This window comes from Durio zibethinus, chromosome 1 (assembly GCF_047325235.1).
Source record: "Durio zibethinus cultivar Kanyao isolate XHJ-2024 chromosome 1, ASM4732523v1, whole genome shotgun sequence".
In the NCBI taxonomy this organism is placed as follows: Eukaryota; Viridiplantae; Streptophyta; class Magnoliopsida; order Malvales; family Malvaceae; genus Durio; species Durio zibethinus.
The window spans coordinates 31872385-31889712 of record NC_143162.1 but is presented as its reverse complement, the minus strand read 5'-3'; the positions used below and the strand labels follow the sequence as shown (position 1 = coordinate 31889712).

General features: G+C 34.8%; 1 protein-coding gene across 4 annotated transcripts; it reads left to right on the top strand.

Annotated features, from left to right (window-relative positions):
• The first annotated feature begins 4334 nt into the window (after positions 1-4334).
• LOC111312323 (fluoride export protein 1-like) lies at positions 4335-9714 on the top strand. Of its 4 annotated transcripts, XM_089765136.1 has the most exons (8): positions 4337-4648; positions 6314-6679; positions 6787-6861; positions 7059-7157; positions 7751-7943; positions 8053-8477; positions 8728-8843; positions 8998-9714. In XM_089765136.1, exons 2-8 carry the CDS (start codon positions 6320-6322, stop codon positions 9029-9031), a joined length of 1302 nt encoding a protein of 433 aa, XP_089621262.1. In that variant the 5' UTR covers positions 4337-4648; positions 6314-6319; the 3' UTR covers positions 9032-9714. The 4 variants fall into 4 exon arrangements, with proteins under 4 accessions (XP_089621261.1, XP_089621262.1, XP_089621254.1 ...); XM_089765135.1 differs by lacking the exon at positions 8728-8843 and having other exon boundaries at positions 4335-4648; positions 8098-8477; positions 8844-9712; XM_089765128.1 differs by lacking the exon at positions 8728-8843 and having other exon boundaries at positions 4345-4648; positions 8844-9638.
• The last annotated feature ends 7614 nt before the right edge of the window (positions 9715-17328 follow it).

Here is a 17328-nt window from a genome sequence, read left to right as displayed (position 1 = left end):
GATCTGTTACAGAGCACTTGAGTGATTTTCAAGATATATTTAATCGGATGACTACTATGGAGCTTAAGATGGATGACGAAATGAATGCGTTATTTTTTTTGGGTTCATTACCAGACAGTTGGAATACTCTAATTGTGACTGTTCTTAATTCAGTTCTTAATTATAAGGTGACATTGGAGATGGTAAATGATAGTATGCTTAATGAAGAAGTAAGGTGAAAAGATGTAAACCCTGAGAATCAAGCTCTGGTCACAGAGAATAGGGGTAGAAACATCGACAGAGGTCAGGACTCAAAAAGTTGTGGTAAGTCTAAACATAGATCCAAGTCTAAAGGTAAAGTGAAGTGTTTCTATTATGATAAGACAGGTCATATAAAATGAAACTGTAAAATCTTGAAGTAAGAGTGAAAAGATGAGAAACGTAAGAGTTCAGATGATAGCAATGTTGCAACAGTGAATTCGGATAGTGATTTAGTTACTTTGATTTGTACACATGGTGATTATAATCATGTTAGTGATCCCGACATTGAGTGGATAATTGACACAAGAGCGACATATCATTGTGTTCCTAAGAGAAAGTTGTTTACAACTTACAAAGTAGGGAGACTTTGATTGTACCAATATGAGAAACAAGAGTGTGTCACTGATTGTTGAGATTGGTGATATTATTGTACAAACTAGTATAGGTTGCATGTTGACTTTGAGGGATGTCAGACACATTTCAGATATGAGAATGAACTTGCTTGCTATTAATATCCTTGATAAGGAGGGATATGAAGGTCGACAAAAGAATGGATAGTGAAAGCTTTTCAAAGGATCTATGGTAGTTGCAAGGGGAAACTATGTGGCACAATGTATAAGATATGGATGCAATTAAATGGTAACCAGGTAAATACCGTTAAAAATGATGCTTCAGCAAATTTGTGACACAAAAGACTGGCAGACATGAGTGAAAAGAGGTTACAAGTTTTGGCAAGGCAATCTCTTATTCCTTTGACCAAATGTATGTCTCTTGATTCATGTAATTATTATTTGTTTAGTAAGCTTCATAGAGTTTTTTTTCGTAAAAGTTCTCAGAGAAAAGAAAATAAATTGGAATCAATTTATTTTAACGTATATGGTCCCATTGAAGTTGAGTCATTAGGTGGTAGCAAATATTTTATCACTTTTATTGATGATACTTCACATAAGACTTGGGTGTATATATTGAAATACAAAAGTCAAGTACTGTAATATTTTTAAAAATTTCATGTCATGGTTGAAAGGATGACAGGGTTACCCTTGAAGTGTATTCGAACTGATAATGGTGGGGAATACACATCTAAAAGCTTTAAAGAGTATTGTTCAAAGCATGAGATCAAGCATGAGATGGCAAAACCTGAAACACCGTAGCATAATGGTATAACTGAAAGAATGAATCACACCATTGTGAAAAAAGTTAGATGTATGTTGAGGATGGTAAAATTACCAAAGCCATTTTGAGGTGAAGCAGTCAACATAGCTTGTTACTTACTTAACAGGTTACCATCAGTTCCTTTAGGCTTTGACATTCCAGAAAGAGTGTGGACTTCATACTCTCACTTGAAAGTTTTTGGGTATAAAGCATTCATACATGTGTCGAACGGGCAGAGATCAAAGCTTGACAGTAAAGCCACTTAGTGTGTGTTTGTAGGATATGATGATGAAGAATTTAGTTACAGGGTATGGGATCTAGTAAAGAAAAAGACAGTCAGAAGCAGAGATGTGGTCTTTCATGAAAAAAAAACCATAACAGACCTTGAAAAAAATAAGAAGACTACACGAGTTACTATTGAGTGTGATGTTTCAACACCGATAGAGATTCTACAGGAAAGAGCCATAGATGGTGAAAATGAATAAAAAACAGAACTTGAGGATATGAATGAACCAACCACAGTTGGCAATGAGCCACATGCAATTAGTTTTGAGCAAGGGAAGCAATCCTCTCTATCTGAGAGTGTTGAACAGGAAGAGCTACCTTTGATATCAAGTGATATAGAGTCTCAACCTAGAAGATCTATTAGAGAGCGTAGGCCATCTACTAGGTATCCAAGTTCAGATTTTATTTTAGTTATCAATGAATGGGAGCTAGAAAGCTTCCAAGATGTACAGGCTACTCCAGATAGAGAGCACTGGTTAAAAGTAATGAAAGAAGAGATTGAGTCATTGTAAAATAATGGTACTTATGATCTTGTTAAACTTTCAAAAGGGAAGAAGCCATTAAAGAATAAATGGGTGTTCAAGTTGAAAAAGGATAGTGACAAACTAGTGAGGTACAAAGCTCGATTGATAGTAAAAGATTTTTCTAAAAAATCAGGCATCGATTTTGATGAGATCTTTACTTCAGTTGTAAAGATGAGTTCTATTCGAGTGGTATTGGGATTAGCAACTAGTTTGAATCTTGAGCTTGAGCAACTTAATGTTAAAACTGCATTTTTGAATGGTGATTTGCAGGAGGACATTTATATGAATAAACTTGAGGGTTTTGAAGTGAAAAGGAAAGAGCACTTAGTTTGCAAATTGAAAAAAAGCTTGTATAGCTTGAAACAAGCTCCGCGACAATGGTATAAGAAGTTTGATTCTTTTATGGTGAGTCATAGCTATAAAAGAATAGCAACGGATTCTTATATGTATGTTAAATAATTTCCTAATGGTAACTTCACTATCCTATTATTATATGTTAATTGTAAGACAAGATGCTAGTATAGTTTGCAGGTTGAAAGAATAGTTATCTAAGTCTTTTGATATGAAAGATTTAGGTCCAGCAAAGTAGATTTTTGGTATGGACATTATCCGGGATAAGAGAGCTAAAAAGCTGTGGTTGTCACAGAAAAAATAAGTTGAATGAGTGCTTGATAGATTCAACATATAACATGCTAAATTAGTTAGCAGTCCACTTGTCAATCATTTTCACGTAAGTAAGAAATCTTGTCTAGTGTCTAAGGAAGAACAACTAACTATGTCTAGTATTTTTTATTCTTTTGTAGTCGGTTCTTTAATGTATCTTATAGTTTGTACAAAGCCTGACATTGCTCATGCAGTTGGTGTAGTGAACAAATTTCTTTCTAATTCGGAGTAGGTTTACTGAAAAGTAGTGAAATGAATTTTTAGATATTTGAGGGGTACCTCAAAAATGTGTTTGACTTATGGAGTTTCACAACCAGTTCTAGCAAGGTTTACTGATGCTGACATAACAGACGATCTTGATGGTAGAAAATCTACTTCAGGATATTTGTTCATTTTTACAAGAGGAGCTGTATCTTGGTAATTTAAGTTACAAAAGTGTGTTACTTTGTCAACTACAGAGGCTGAGTATATTACAGCAACCGAAGCATGTAAAGAAATATTTTAGATGAAACGTTTTCTTCTTGAATTGGGATTGAATCAAAAAGAGTATGTGATATTTTGTGATAGCCAGAGTGTTTTAGATTTGAGTAAGAATGTCATGTACCATGCTAGAACAAAGAACATTGATGTTAGATATTATTGGTTACGTTCAGTGATTGAAGAACATCAGATGCTGTTGAAGAAAGTTCATACTGATAAGAATATAGCAGATATGTTGACTAAGATACTTCCCAGAAAAAAGCTTGAGCTCTGCAATAACTTAACCGGAATGAGTTTCTTGGCCAAGGTAAGTTCCAAATGAGATTGCTATAGTGATGAATTTCCTCCTAATGGGGCTAAAGGAGGAGATTGTTAGAAAAATGAGATCCAGCCCCATATAAGTGGTTTTGGATCAAGTAAAGGCCATGGGCTTTGATATTTCATTTTACATAGAACCCTAGCTACTTAATAAAAAAGAGGTGGGGTTATTTTAAGGGAGTGTTGAAAACCAAGTAGAAAAAGAAGAAAAGCTATAAAAAGCAGAAAGAAAAAAAAGAAGAGAGAGTTGTTGAACGGAAGTCGATCCGTGGTCCGATTGAGTTGGAACCTTTTCAGGAGGTTTATGATTCAGAGTTTTACATTCTGAATGTTGAAGATCGAGTTTGAAGCTCTCTAAGAATAAATCCATAGTGTATTTTTTGAGTCACTTATTTGGTGAGATTTCTCCAATTGTTTCTCTAATTGTTGTTTAACTCTAGTTTTAGTTAAAAAAAACTTTATATACCTATTATTTGATAGTAAAAATTTTTTTGGTGGTCCGTAATTTTTTCTCTTTATATTGAAAGATTTTTCAAGTAAATTTTGATTTGCTTTATTTTTCTGTGTTTTTCTATTATTGATTATTATTGATTATTTTTATATTATCGTAATTTTTGCTTCAGGTGAAACAAACGTCACCTCTTACTCTAACTCTGTATTCATATCTTCTCGTATAAAGTCTTGTTTCTCCGTTGTTTTAAAACTAAATCACTTCGGCTTTTATTTTCTGTATCATTCTTCCAAAGCCGTGGCCTCCATTAACATCCTTCTTCATTTCAGTTTAAACTCTTAACCCCCAAAACCTTCCTACCATCGAAATATCCAAATCTCATTATCCCATCAGAGATCACCTTGTTTTCTGCTGAAGCTTTGACTCCATTTTCAGAAAATTTTTTTTAAGGTTATGGTTCCTGACGCGTTTCTTTGGCTTTGAAACCTCTCTTGCTCGTTTCCCGCGGCGTTCAAACTTCAACTGCGAGTATTCGGTACGCCACTTCTCTCCTCTATAACTATTATTTAATTATTAAGCGTTATATTAGTATTAAATTATTTACAGTATGCTTATTATTTTAGTGCAAAGCTCGAAAAGTTTGGCCTTTTTAAGATTTTTGTTCCAAAAGATTTAATAATATTTTAGGAATTTCATCTGGAATCCTATTGGATTAAACCTGGGTTTATTATAGATTTTTTTATGATATAACTTTTCATCTTTTTTGGTCTGTTATGGTAGTGGAGTATCTTTAAAACTAATGAAAGGATGTTGATTTATGGTTTATTGAGAATTGAGATTGTTCCCAATTAAAGTTATAAAGTTTCCTGTTGAATAGAATATAATTACTCTTTCATCAAAAGTGGGATCCACTTCCATTTGAATGGAATGGCAGATTATCTGAAAAAAATGGTGGGTTCATTGCTTGATTTGTCGTATTTGATTTTTTTTTTTATGGTGTTCTCTCCTTCTCTCTACCATAACCACTGCAATTATTGGAAACTTCACTTTTTCTTTGGTTTTCTTTTTTATGGTTGCTTACCCCCTTCAATTGATAAGAATTATCAAAATATAAATTGAAGGATGGGAAAAATAGTTGTTGCAAGGGTTTCTGCTATGGTTTTAATGTCTGAAAACTATATAAGCATTAAGCAATTACTAGAATTGCAGCTTCATTAAATCCGTGTGTGCTATGCAATGGAAATGTGTTTCTTTGTTGCTTGTTGGAATAGTACAATTGAATACATAAATACCCTTGTAGTTCCACATGGGATTGGTCCTTGCAACTTCTTGTTCCAACAAATTCACTAAACTTGCATTTGCCACTTTCAGCATCAGGTTCTTGTTGAGGTGACAGAATTATGCCTTTCCTAAACATTGTCATGTTCTCAGTTCTCTTTGGATGGCTCTGCTTCAGTGCTGAGGCATATTGCAGCTACATCATCTCATAGTTCCTTCTTTTTCTTTTTGGAAACTTTTTGATGGTTGAGATTGGTAATTGGGAATTTGAATTTGAGACGGCATTTTAGAGATAACATGTAGCTATCATTTGGTTAAGGCCTTTAACATTTATCGTTTGTAATTGTTAATTTTAAAAAGAATACCATGCGTTACTGAACCATGTTTCAGTTGCTTATCCATAGGAAGCGGACTATTTTGGTGTGGAAAATCTTGAAATAAGATCTGCGTTAGGTGATGCTTATGATTTTAAGTGCAAGGAAGTCATATGAATGATTTTATCTTGAAAAATACATTTCTCCATATTCAAATAGTTGAAGTAGTTAATAAGCAGTCTGATTAGGTCCCATTGCACACCTTTCAAGTTACCATCTGATGATTTTATTTTTCTTCTCTCTCAAACACATATGTTTAAATGCTGAGAAATGCAGTTGTCTATATGGTTTTTTTCTTTCAGATTACTTTTTGTTGTGAGAATTTGTGTAAGAGGAATCACTTGTTGTTATATGTATGGACTTTAGTTTAACAAAGTACGGGACAATCTTTTACTGATGCTGCAAGCATAGTTAACCCAATCATCAGCATAATCAAGAAATGTCTACTATTGCTTCATGTTTTCTTGGTTTATGAATAATCAGCACAAGTTTTCTGTTGCTTCTTTTGAGGCTTTATCAATAGGAATGAAATCTGATATTTCTGACAGGAGTGTATGGATCATGGTACTAATGATAACTCTGAACCTACACGAACTGGATCATTTAGTAGAGTAAGTAGCCCTGGCTGTCCATTGAGGAGGCTTTCTTTTAGCATATCAAGTGTTGTGTCCTCCGATGATGACATTCATAGCGAGACTGTTTCGGAGGCTGGAGATGTTGGTGATCGGGCTCTCCACAGCAATAGGCAGAGTGTGAATAGTAGTGTCCGCTTGTTTGTAGATCATGCAATGGAAAGTGGGGCAGTTATTCATCCAGCGGAATTAAATACAATCTCTCTCGTGTCACGCTTGCCAGAGGATGTTACATCTCCCCTTCCAGTTGATCCACTGAAGTGCACCAGGGACAAAAAACAAGTGAGCTTTTAGTTAATTGTTTCTGCTTGTGCGATTGTTAATGATAGTATGTATATCAAACTTCAAATAATGCAAGTAAATTATGTGCTTCATGGTTCCTTATGCAGGAAAAACAAGGACTACCGCTGTCATTGGAGTATATATTGTGTCTTATCCATTTGGCTGTTTTTGGAATTCTTGGGGTAAAATAATCGACCTTTCTACTCGAGTTAATTAGATTGGTGACAGGAAATTATTAAGTTGGACAGAATTGAGGCTTTAGTCTTTTGTTCAGCCTTCAAAGAGCCACTTTGGTCATTCCTTGATTCCTATTTCGAGATACAAAACATAAGGAGGAATATGTTTTATTGGCAAACTTTGACTTTTGATAGTCTTGCAGGTTTTAACTAGATATTTGCTGGAAAGACTTTTTGGACCTAGTGTTTCAGGTGTGACCAGCGACCACACGATTGTATACCCAAACCTTCCTTCTAATATGGTATCCCTCTCTTTCCCTCTCTCTCTCTCTCTCTGTGACACACGCACTGTTTTTAATGAGTGACAGTTCACGGGTATAGGGTGCACACACAAACTGGCACCGCCATGCGTGCAAAAATACGTTTATTAGTGAGCGCTCATACGCATTTGTAAAGGCTTGGGCTCTATTGGAACGCCCCAAGATTTTGGCATGGTTTGTCTAATGCTAATTGAGCAGTTTGTGCCATTTAATGTTGGCAATGATATATTGATGATTTGTTGGACAAGGCGTTACTCTTATGAATGCTGCTATGAGGCGCATGGGCTGGACATGCTGCTCATAGCACTTACTATCAATCTGTAGATTCTGGATACTTAATTAACCAAGGAGTTATCTAAAATGAATTAAAGATAAATTAAGGCAGTTACGGTGGTGGACAACTGTTTCCAGGCTTAGGTTAGAAAATATATTTTTGGGATAGATTGGATTCCTGAGGTTTGGTTTTTGCACCCCCACATAGATCTTCATTTTCTTTGGATTTCTCTCTGTTTCACCTCCTATGAATATCTTCCAAGTTCTTTTTCTCTTGCAAACTTAATTACATATTCTTACAGGTTGGTTCTTTCTTGATGGGGTGGTGGGGTGTTGTTTTCAAAGCAGACATATCTCAGGTATATGATATTTTGGCAATTGGATTGACTACTGGGTATTTGGGAAGCCTCACGACTTTCAGTGGTTGGAATCAGAAAATGCTTGATCTCAGTGTAAGTGGCCACTGGGTACAAGCTGTACTTGGGTTTCTCACAGGTAATGCTTATGAGTGGCAAGTGTTTTTTGTTTGCCTATTCAAAACTAATAAAAGAAAAAGGTCTTGTCTTGGCTTAAACCATCCAAAAAAATTAAACTTTGTTGGCAGGCCTGTTTCTTGTAGCTTATTCCATCATTTTTGGGATTGAGACAGCCAAGGGTTTCAGGTGGATTCTCAAAAGGCTGAATACAAATACAAAAAGGGAAGTCCCTAGCACTTATTGTAATTGGAGGCTCAACAGTTGCAGACATCATTTGGCAGCAATGGTGGTATTATTGTTAGTTCTAGGTATTTTATTGAGTGTAAGCGGAGCACTGCTTAAGGAGGAATTTGGCAGTGGTAGCAGTGGAGCTCAGCTGTGGCTGGCTTGCTTAGTTGCACCTCTAGGAGTGTGGATCAGGTGGTTCTTAGCTCGAATTAATGGACGTGGGTTAGGAAAGTCTGGGATTCTGAGATGGCTTCCATTTGGGACTCTGATTGCCAATGTTTCTGCAGCTTGTATAACGGCAGGACTCTCTGTAGGGGAAAAGTCGGTAAGGGTTCATTGAATGGTTTCTGTCCATACTTTTTGATTCCCAATTTGCAAACCTTACTCTTTGGCATCTGCAAGCATGCGCATTGGCATAGTCTTCCATATAACGGCATATGGATGGCTCTTTCATTATCTGAATCATGAAATATTCTTATGCTGGCTCAAAGCATATCCTCATTTGCCAAATAGTTATGCAGCTATGCTTTCAGCCTGACTAATTGACCATTCTTTCTTTCTTCTTTCTTTTTCAGGAAAATCTGAGCATGAAATATAGTAATTGTTTTCTCGAGAGTAATTATTCTATGAGCATGAAATATAGTAATTGTTACTCCATAAATTTTGATGAGGTCAGATTGGTGTGGTGCAGGTAAATACTAAGAACTTCAACACTGTTGCAACTGGGATAGAGTTAGGATTTCCGGGTTGTCTGAGTACAGTTTCTACTTTCATTTCTGAGTTCAATGCAATGAGAGAAAGCAAGCACCCTTGGAGAGCTTATGTTTATGCCTTAATTACCACAGGGGTTTCATTTGGATTGGGGATTCTGATATATGACATGCCTGTTTGGACAAAAGGATTTGCCTAGAATTTTGAGGGCTGCTATCATTGCCTCTTATCACTTTGGCTTGATTGCACTTGCATCCTTGAAGTCAAAGTCAATGCGAAGAATACTTCAGTTTGTTCATACAAATGAACACCTGCCACAAGAGCCCCGGCCGTACACTAGTATTCTGATGTATACCTTGCCTAATACTAATACTAATTGCCACCTGATACAGCCATTCCGGTACTGCTAAACAATGTTTGCTGATGCCTGATATCAAGCATCAACACAGGTGACAAGGCACAACATTTGCTTCAATGTTTTGACAGCTTGTCCAACAGGTTTTTTTGGGGTTTATGATAGCTTTTTGCTACTCTGTTTTGTTCATTAATTTTGTTTCTTTTTCGGTCTAGCTGTTTTAATAGCTGAAGGGATAAATATTTAAAGAAAGATTTTTGTAAACAATATATTATTTCTTCTCAAATTTGATGAGAATAACGTAAAAATTTAACTAAAAGTATTTGCTAGCATCCGTTAATTAAATCCTAAGAGATAGACACAGAATGAAACTTCAACAGAGAAGAACACTCAATGCTGACACATTTCCTTGATAGTACTGCAAATATTTCTGTGCAATGCCCTGGGAAGAGTTACTGGGGGATCTTACTGAGCTTGCAGTAACAATATTGACTGTACATTTTGGTTTTGAATTTGGGTGGATTTGCTTCATTATTTCTTGTATTAAGAAATATTATTGGATGGTTCCACTTGGTTTTCTGGATTTTCTCCATTGCTGTCATACTTCTAGACGTTGGGAGCTACTTTTGGATTGTTAACTTGTAATTCTTTTTCATGGCAGCTTTACTATTTTCATGTCTTTGGGTGTTGGATGTCAGGTGATATGGGTTAATATTCTTTTTTTCTTGTTTAGTCACCAAACACTTTCCCCAACACTATCATGTTATCTTCTTCTTCCATTGACCTTGTGAACTCTTTGCAAATTATGCCTTCTTTTAACCCCACTCAGATCTGTATGTGTATAATCCATACTCCCTGTACAAATCTATCTTCCTCTATGCTCATGAATACAAGTTCCTGTTAAAAAGACTCTGTAAAATCAATAACATCCCAATTTATGCAGAACTTTTTCCTTTTAAGAAAGAACCATAGTGGTGGTACCCTTTAGAATACATCAAAGAATTACACATTCACCTGGCACATTGGATTCCTGAACCACCTTATGACACTTGGTGGAGTGATTTATCATAACGACTTGTTAATTTTGATCTCCACTTTCCTTCAGAACTAGCAGAACTTTCAATAAACCCTTACTGGTAAAATGATGAAGATCTCTCTAGACTTTGAGCAAGATTTGAACATAGAGTTTACAATCCCCTATTCCAATATTGTGATTCTGATCGTGATGATTTTGAACAAGAACTATACAGATGGGTAGATGATTGTCTCGTTCTTCAGTACCTTGAAGATTTTTCAGAAGATTTCTTAGAATAAAGACACTCATGGTGATCCAAGATAGAAGATTCCCTGTTCTAGTCTAATTATGTATAATTACGTGTGATAATTTCAGTTTTCTTCAAAAGACTCCAAAGAGTTGATTATGATACCTCTACATCAAGACAACTTTATGTCAAGTCTTCATCAACTTTATGTCTAAGTCAAGTCATGATGAGTCACCTTTACTTTATGTCAAAAAAGTGATGAGTCATAGTGATGAGTCATTGTACCATAGTTATTAGTCACCATACTTTAGCTTTATCTTAAACCACTTGTAAAGTTGTAATTATGTCTTGTCCTAGCCTTGTCCTATTAGGTTACTATTCCTTTACTTTTTCTTTGTATAAGTAGGATGATACTTTTCCAAGAAGAAATCATTTAGGAATCAAGTAATCTAGGAATTATCCAAAAAATTAAGAAACACATCCCTTGTAACAAACCTTTCTTTATAAAATATGTTTGGTTAAAAAACCTCTCTTCTCTTTTGGTAATTTCATCTTCTTTTTTTCATAGTTAAATCTTTTAGCTTCATGATTTTTTCAAGCTATTCATAGTTTGCAGTGATTCAAGTTGAGTATGCTTTACAGTTGTCATATTATTATGGATCTTCTGCATCAAAAATTTTTGTTAAACTGTTAAACAGATCGTTGATCCCTTTCTCTTAGCCAAAGAAAAGTTATACTGCCCCAAGATCATACTAATAGTAAGTTACTATAGTGAAAGACATATCTCTATAAAAGTCAGGCCCTTAGTTCGACGTTAAGCCAAGAAGGCGTCAAAGTCTTGAACACCGATTAGAATACCTTGGTTATATGTCTGATCTATTGAACGTTTATGGTTGGTATTATCTTGCCAAGTTTGATCGATCTACATGTGTTGTCATAGTACCAGATAGTATTGTCAGGACTCTATCACCCGAAGGGCCGGAACTAAAGCCGTGTCAGTTATCAGAGCTTTGACCGTACTATCTACCGTTATGTATACATAATTATTGGATAAGTTTCAGTACATTGTTCAACAGTATGGGATAATGCTTTCAGAAAAAAAGATGATCATTGGTGCTACAGAAATTGATTTTTTAGGCATGCCTCTTAAAAATGCTCAGTACATAGCTCAACCTCATATTGCTCAGTCATTTGCAGATTTTACTGATGAAAATCTTTTCAAGAAACAACTCCAGCAATTTTTTGACACAGAAATGAAAGGCCTCCGGATAACCCTTCACTACCAGATGGCATATAGAGTTCAAGATCATGCCATTAAGTTACCTCTTTCACACTCTAGTGATGCTGTTTTTGTAAAAATAGAAACATCAGATAGAACTCCTAAACATGTTCATATTCCAAAGCAGATTTCAAATGAAGAACTTGCCACCCTTCTCCTAAAGATGTAGATGACAAGTTATCAAAAGATTTGGAAGTAAGATGAACCAATTGAACACTTTGATCCAACCTACAAGATAAATCAGGATGGTACTGTCACAATTGAGTTTGATCATAGCAAAGGAAAGGATGTTCCTCCTCCAACAATTTTTTCAACACAATTTATGATGCAAACAACTGAAAAATGGATTCATAGAATTCAAAAAATATAACCAATTGATCCAAAACCCAAAAGAGTAGTAGAACAACCACTTTTTCAACCTTCAAAACCAAAACCAAGCTAAAGTTCCACACCACAAAACCCTACACCACAATCGAACCAAAAATATGTACAACTTATGATTTCTCCTACACAAATCCTTCCAGAAATACTTCACCAGATGGCACAAGACAACCTTTCTCAATTCTCCCTTGAAGATATTTTTTCTTCTACCTTTGAGACTGAATCCCACATGAATACTGTCAACACAGATGACTCAGTTGAAACAGATGATACTGATGACTCAGATGATATGATGCTCCCTCAGATTTTCATGATAAAACCAACAGTTAAAGTTCTAGATGATACTCCAGAAGTCCATAACCTTGATGCAATGGATGCTGAACAACACTTTCCTCCACAACAATCATATGTTCCTCCTTCGACATCAAAATTTTCAGTTTTTACCATTGATGATATTTCTCCTTCAAAATGACCCTCAAGATTTTAAGAATTCTTAGCATGAGGACTCGTTGAATTAAACTCTCATCCCAATGTTACGATGAACACAGTTTTGATCAGATTTGTTTCCAGACTAGTTGGAACTCTGAAAAACTTTTGGGACAATATCGGTGAATACAGACAACTTCAATTTCTTCAATGCCCAACGATCACAGAAGCTGTCTCTCAGTTTGCAGCAATCTTTTGTAGACAAGAAACTCACAGATTGAAAAAGATCAAAAAATAATTCTTTAAACTAAAATGATGTTCTCTCCATCTAAAAGACCTTGACAGACACTATCAACAATTCTCTCAGTATTTTTACATACTTGGTGGATTCGATGATATCAACTTAAAGTAAGCCTTTCTCAATTCTGTTCCAAAAGAACTTGCCCAGCAAACAAGGACCCAGTTGAACCTCAGATCTTTTGATGTTAAATCTATGACCCTTGGAGATATCTACAAGATGATGTTGAAAGCACTCGATAAGATTTGCAAATAGCACAAATACATCAAATCCTTGGTGCACAACTCCAAAAAGCTAGAAAAACCATGCTTTTACTCCTCTTCAAGACTTTAAATCAAATGTTCTTCCAAAGATCCCACATATTTTTACAGCAAGAAGATAAAGAAGCATTTCAGAAGATTCAGACCTTTCAGACCTCTAATCTTCTTCAGACCCAGATGTAAGAAGCTCTTTAGATATGCTGAAAGCCCAGAAGATTTCAAAGATTCAAATTTGCAAAAAAAAAGAAAGATCCAAAGATCAAAAGTTTAAAATATTTTTTCTGTGGAAAACCATGACATTTTTCAAAAAATTACCCAAAGTCAGATAAAAAGTCAATCAAGATAATCTAAAACATTGCTAATATCTCAGGTATCAATCTCTTCGATGATAATCTTGAATAAATTTCTCCCTTAATGATGAGCAGAATAAAAGATCCCTATTTATGATCAAGCAATTTGATGATGATGAGTTTACAGATTCAGATTATTCAGAATACTCAGATGATTTCACAGATGATCAATATTATAAGTATATGTCAGTCCAAGAACTCCAAAAAATCCAAACTTTCCAACCTCTAAAATTACCCTTAGCTCCAGTTCAGATTTTTTCTCACAAACATTCTCCTCTTATAATAGTCACAGTTTTTTTTTTTTTTTATACTGGTGCAGCTCAAACCATACAAAACCCTCTCGTTTTACCAAAAAATTTTTGGACAAAACAGAAAACCTTCTTCAAAATCACTGATGAGAATGTATTTTCTACAAACTTTATCAGCAACCATGTTACCTTTCAAATCTTTTCAGGATATCAAATAACTCAAAAGATTTTAGGATCTCTACTTCCCCAAAAAGACCTTGTTGTTGGTTTTGATATCATTACCAGTATATCAGGTTTAAAGCCTAGTGAAAAAGGTATCAAGTTTGAAAGTTATTTAAGACCTTGGAAAAACCTTTCCAATCTCTTCACCCTAACCATTCAACCAGATGTTTTTCAAGAGTTCAGACACAAGTTTATTCACTTTTCGTGTGCAGAAAATCATTCAGACTTTCTCCAAAAATGTGATCACTCACTTTGGAAAAACTTGAAATTTTTCATTTTCCTTCTCTTCAAAAGAGATGAAAATGCCAATCCTACAAAAGCTAGTCATTCAGGCATGAACCCAGATCATTTCAAGCAAGTAATCCAAGAATGCTCCCTTCTCCAGGCTTAAGGATTAATTGAACCAACCTCCTCTCCATGGAAGTGTTTTATGTCAACAAACATTCAGAACAAGTTCGTGGAAAATTAAGATTGGTAATCAATTACAAGCCTATTAACATTTTCCTTACAAATGATAAGTTTCCTCTTCCAGACAGAAAAACTTTATTTACAAATTTGGCAAATGCAAAAGTCTTCTCAAAGTTTGGCTTTAAAGTAAGATTTTGGCAACTAGGTATACATCCACATGACAGATACAAAACGGCGTTTTGCATTTTTCAACATCATTTCTAGTGGACAGTAATGCCTTTTGGATTAAAAGTTGTTCTTTCATTGTTCTAGAAAGCTATGACAAAGATATTTGCTCTAATTCTTGATAATGCCTTAATTTGTATTGATGATATCTTACTATTCTCTCCAGATGACACATCTCATACACAGTTATTACATAAGTTCTAGCAAATTGTTCAACAATATGGGATACTGCTTTCAGAGAAAAAGATGATCATTGGTGCTACATAAATTGATTTCTTAGGCATGCATCTTAAATATGGTCAGTACATAGCTCAACCTCACATTGCTCAATCACTTGTAGATTTTCTTGATGAAAATCTTTTCAAGAAACAAATCCAGCAATTTCTTGGCATAGTCAATTACATAAGTGAATTTTTCCCAGATCTTGCACAGTTTACTCATCCACTTAGATAGATGCTCAAGAAAAAACCACCCACGTGGTCTCAGATCCAGACAAATGCAGTACAAGCTTTGAAGATAAAAGTAAAGTCATTTTCCACTTTAAAGATTTTTTTTGATGGAAAAAAAATATTACAGTAGATGCTAGTGAACACTTTTGGTCAGCAATCCTTTTAGAAGAAAAAGATGGACACAGACAAATCTGTGGTTACAAGAGCAAAAAAATCAAAGATTCAAAACTCCATTATCATTCTACACTAACAGAGATTTTAGTTGTAAAGTATGAAATTTAAAGATTTGAATTTCACCTCATTGGATATCATTTTCTTGTAAAATTAGATATGTCAGCCTTTGATCAGATGCTCAATTTCAAAAAAAAAAAAAAATACCAAATACACAATTACTCAGGCTATCACAGTGGTTCTCACAGTATTTCTTCACCACCGCATATATAAAAGGCAAAGATAACCTCATTCCAGACATGCTCACAAGACCTCATTCAAAACCTCTTTCAAATACCTTATAGATTCTTCCAGTTATTTTCATGATGATCCCAACACCTTCTTCTTCACAAGCCCCATCCTCAAAAAACCTTCTTTTCACTTCTTCTCAAAAACCTTACTTTGATGATGAATTTGATTTACCTGATGAATTTCGTAACCTTTTAGTGGAAAATCTTTCTCCAAAGTTACCAAGGCTTTTTGTCACTCAAACTTTTGACCAAAAAGCCTCACACTTTTTGCTCAAATACCAGTCCAAAACACTCAAAAAGTTTAGAGACACCTCTATTCAATCTCTTGGTATACACCCTGACTATCCCTTCATCCATCCCTTTAAATTCCCTAAACATCTTTGTTTCTCGAAAAAATAGTTTGTTTTATGTGGTACCTTTGTCACCTTTACTATATTGCTGTAGAATTCCCACTCCTAAAGCTAAAAACCCTTCTCCACCTTTTTCAGTAGTCAACCATCAACCCTACCAAACATCAGTTGGACCTCAGTCAATAACATCTCAAGTTTTTCTTCACCTGGTTCAAACCCATTCGCATTTGGATTCAATGGATTGAAACCTATGAGAGATATACAAAAGTTCTTCCTGATCCTTATATTGTTTTAATCTTTCACAAATCTTACAGCTGTTTAACAAAAGACTCCCAGTATTTTTTCTATGCAGTAATTTATAGCTCTTAAGGATATTCGTTGTTTGATTCATAGTTTGATTACCCAACTGAATACACTGAATTTTAGAGATAAATTTGTGAATTGAATCATAAATTTCCCAAGCAAAATTGGTCCGAGCTCCAAGATAAAGTTTTATGGGGAAACTATCCTTCAGAATACAATTACTAGCTCAAAATTGATAAAAAGATTTATGAAACCAGACTTGATGGTGCTTGGACAGAACCTTTTTCTGATACTATCAGATTTGAACTAGACCATGCAAGACCAGTAGAATAGAATCCTTACTGGAAACCTCTTAAAGTTCTACCACAAATGGAATGGCAAGAATCCCAAGATCCTCTTGAAGATTTTGATCCAGATCAATAGTTAGAAAACATAGGATATGATTTCACACCAGACGCAGACAACTTACACCTCAATCTCTCTCCAGTACACATTCATTGTTCTCTCAATTAATGACACTTATGGTGATCCAAGACAGAAGATTCCTTATTCCAGTCCAATTATGTATAATTACATGTGATAATTTTAGTTTTCTCCAAAAAATTCTAAATAGTTGATTATGATGCCTCCACATCAAGACAACTTTATGTCAAGTCTTCATCAATTTTATGTCTAAGTCAAGTCATGATGAGTCACCTTTACTTTATGTCAAATAAGTGATGAGTCATTGTACCATAGTTATGAGTCACCATACTTTAGCTTTATCTTAAGTCACTTGTAAAGTTGTAATTATGTCTTGTTCTAGTCTTGTCCTATTAGGTTACTATTCTTTTATTTTTTTCTTGTATAAATAGGATGATACTTCTCCAAGAAAAAATCATCTGGGAATCAAATAATCTAGGAATCTAGGAATTAAGTAATCTAAGAATCTAAGAATTATCCAAAAAATTAAGAAACACATCCCTTGTAACAAACCTTTCTTTATAAAATATGTTTGGCTAAAAAACCTCTCTTCTCTTTTGGTAATTCCATTTTTCTTTCTTCATAGTTAAATCTTTTAGCTTCATGATTTTTTCAAGCTATTCATAGTTTACAGTGATTCAAGTTAAGTATGCTCTGCAGTTGCCATATTATTATGGATCCTCTGCATAAAAAATTCTTGTTAAACTGTTAAATAGATCGTTGATT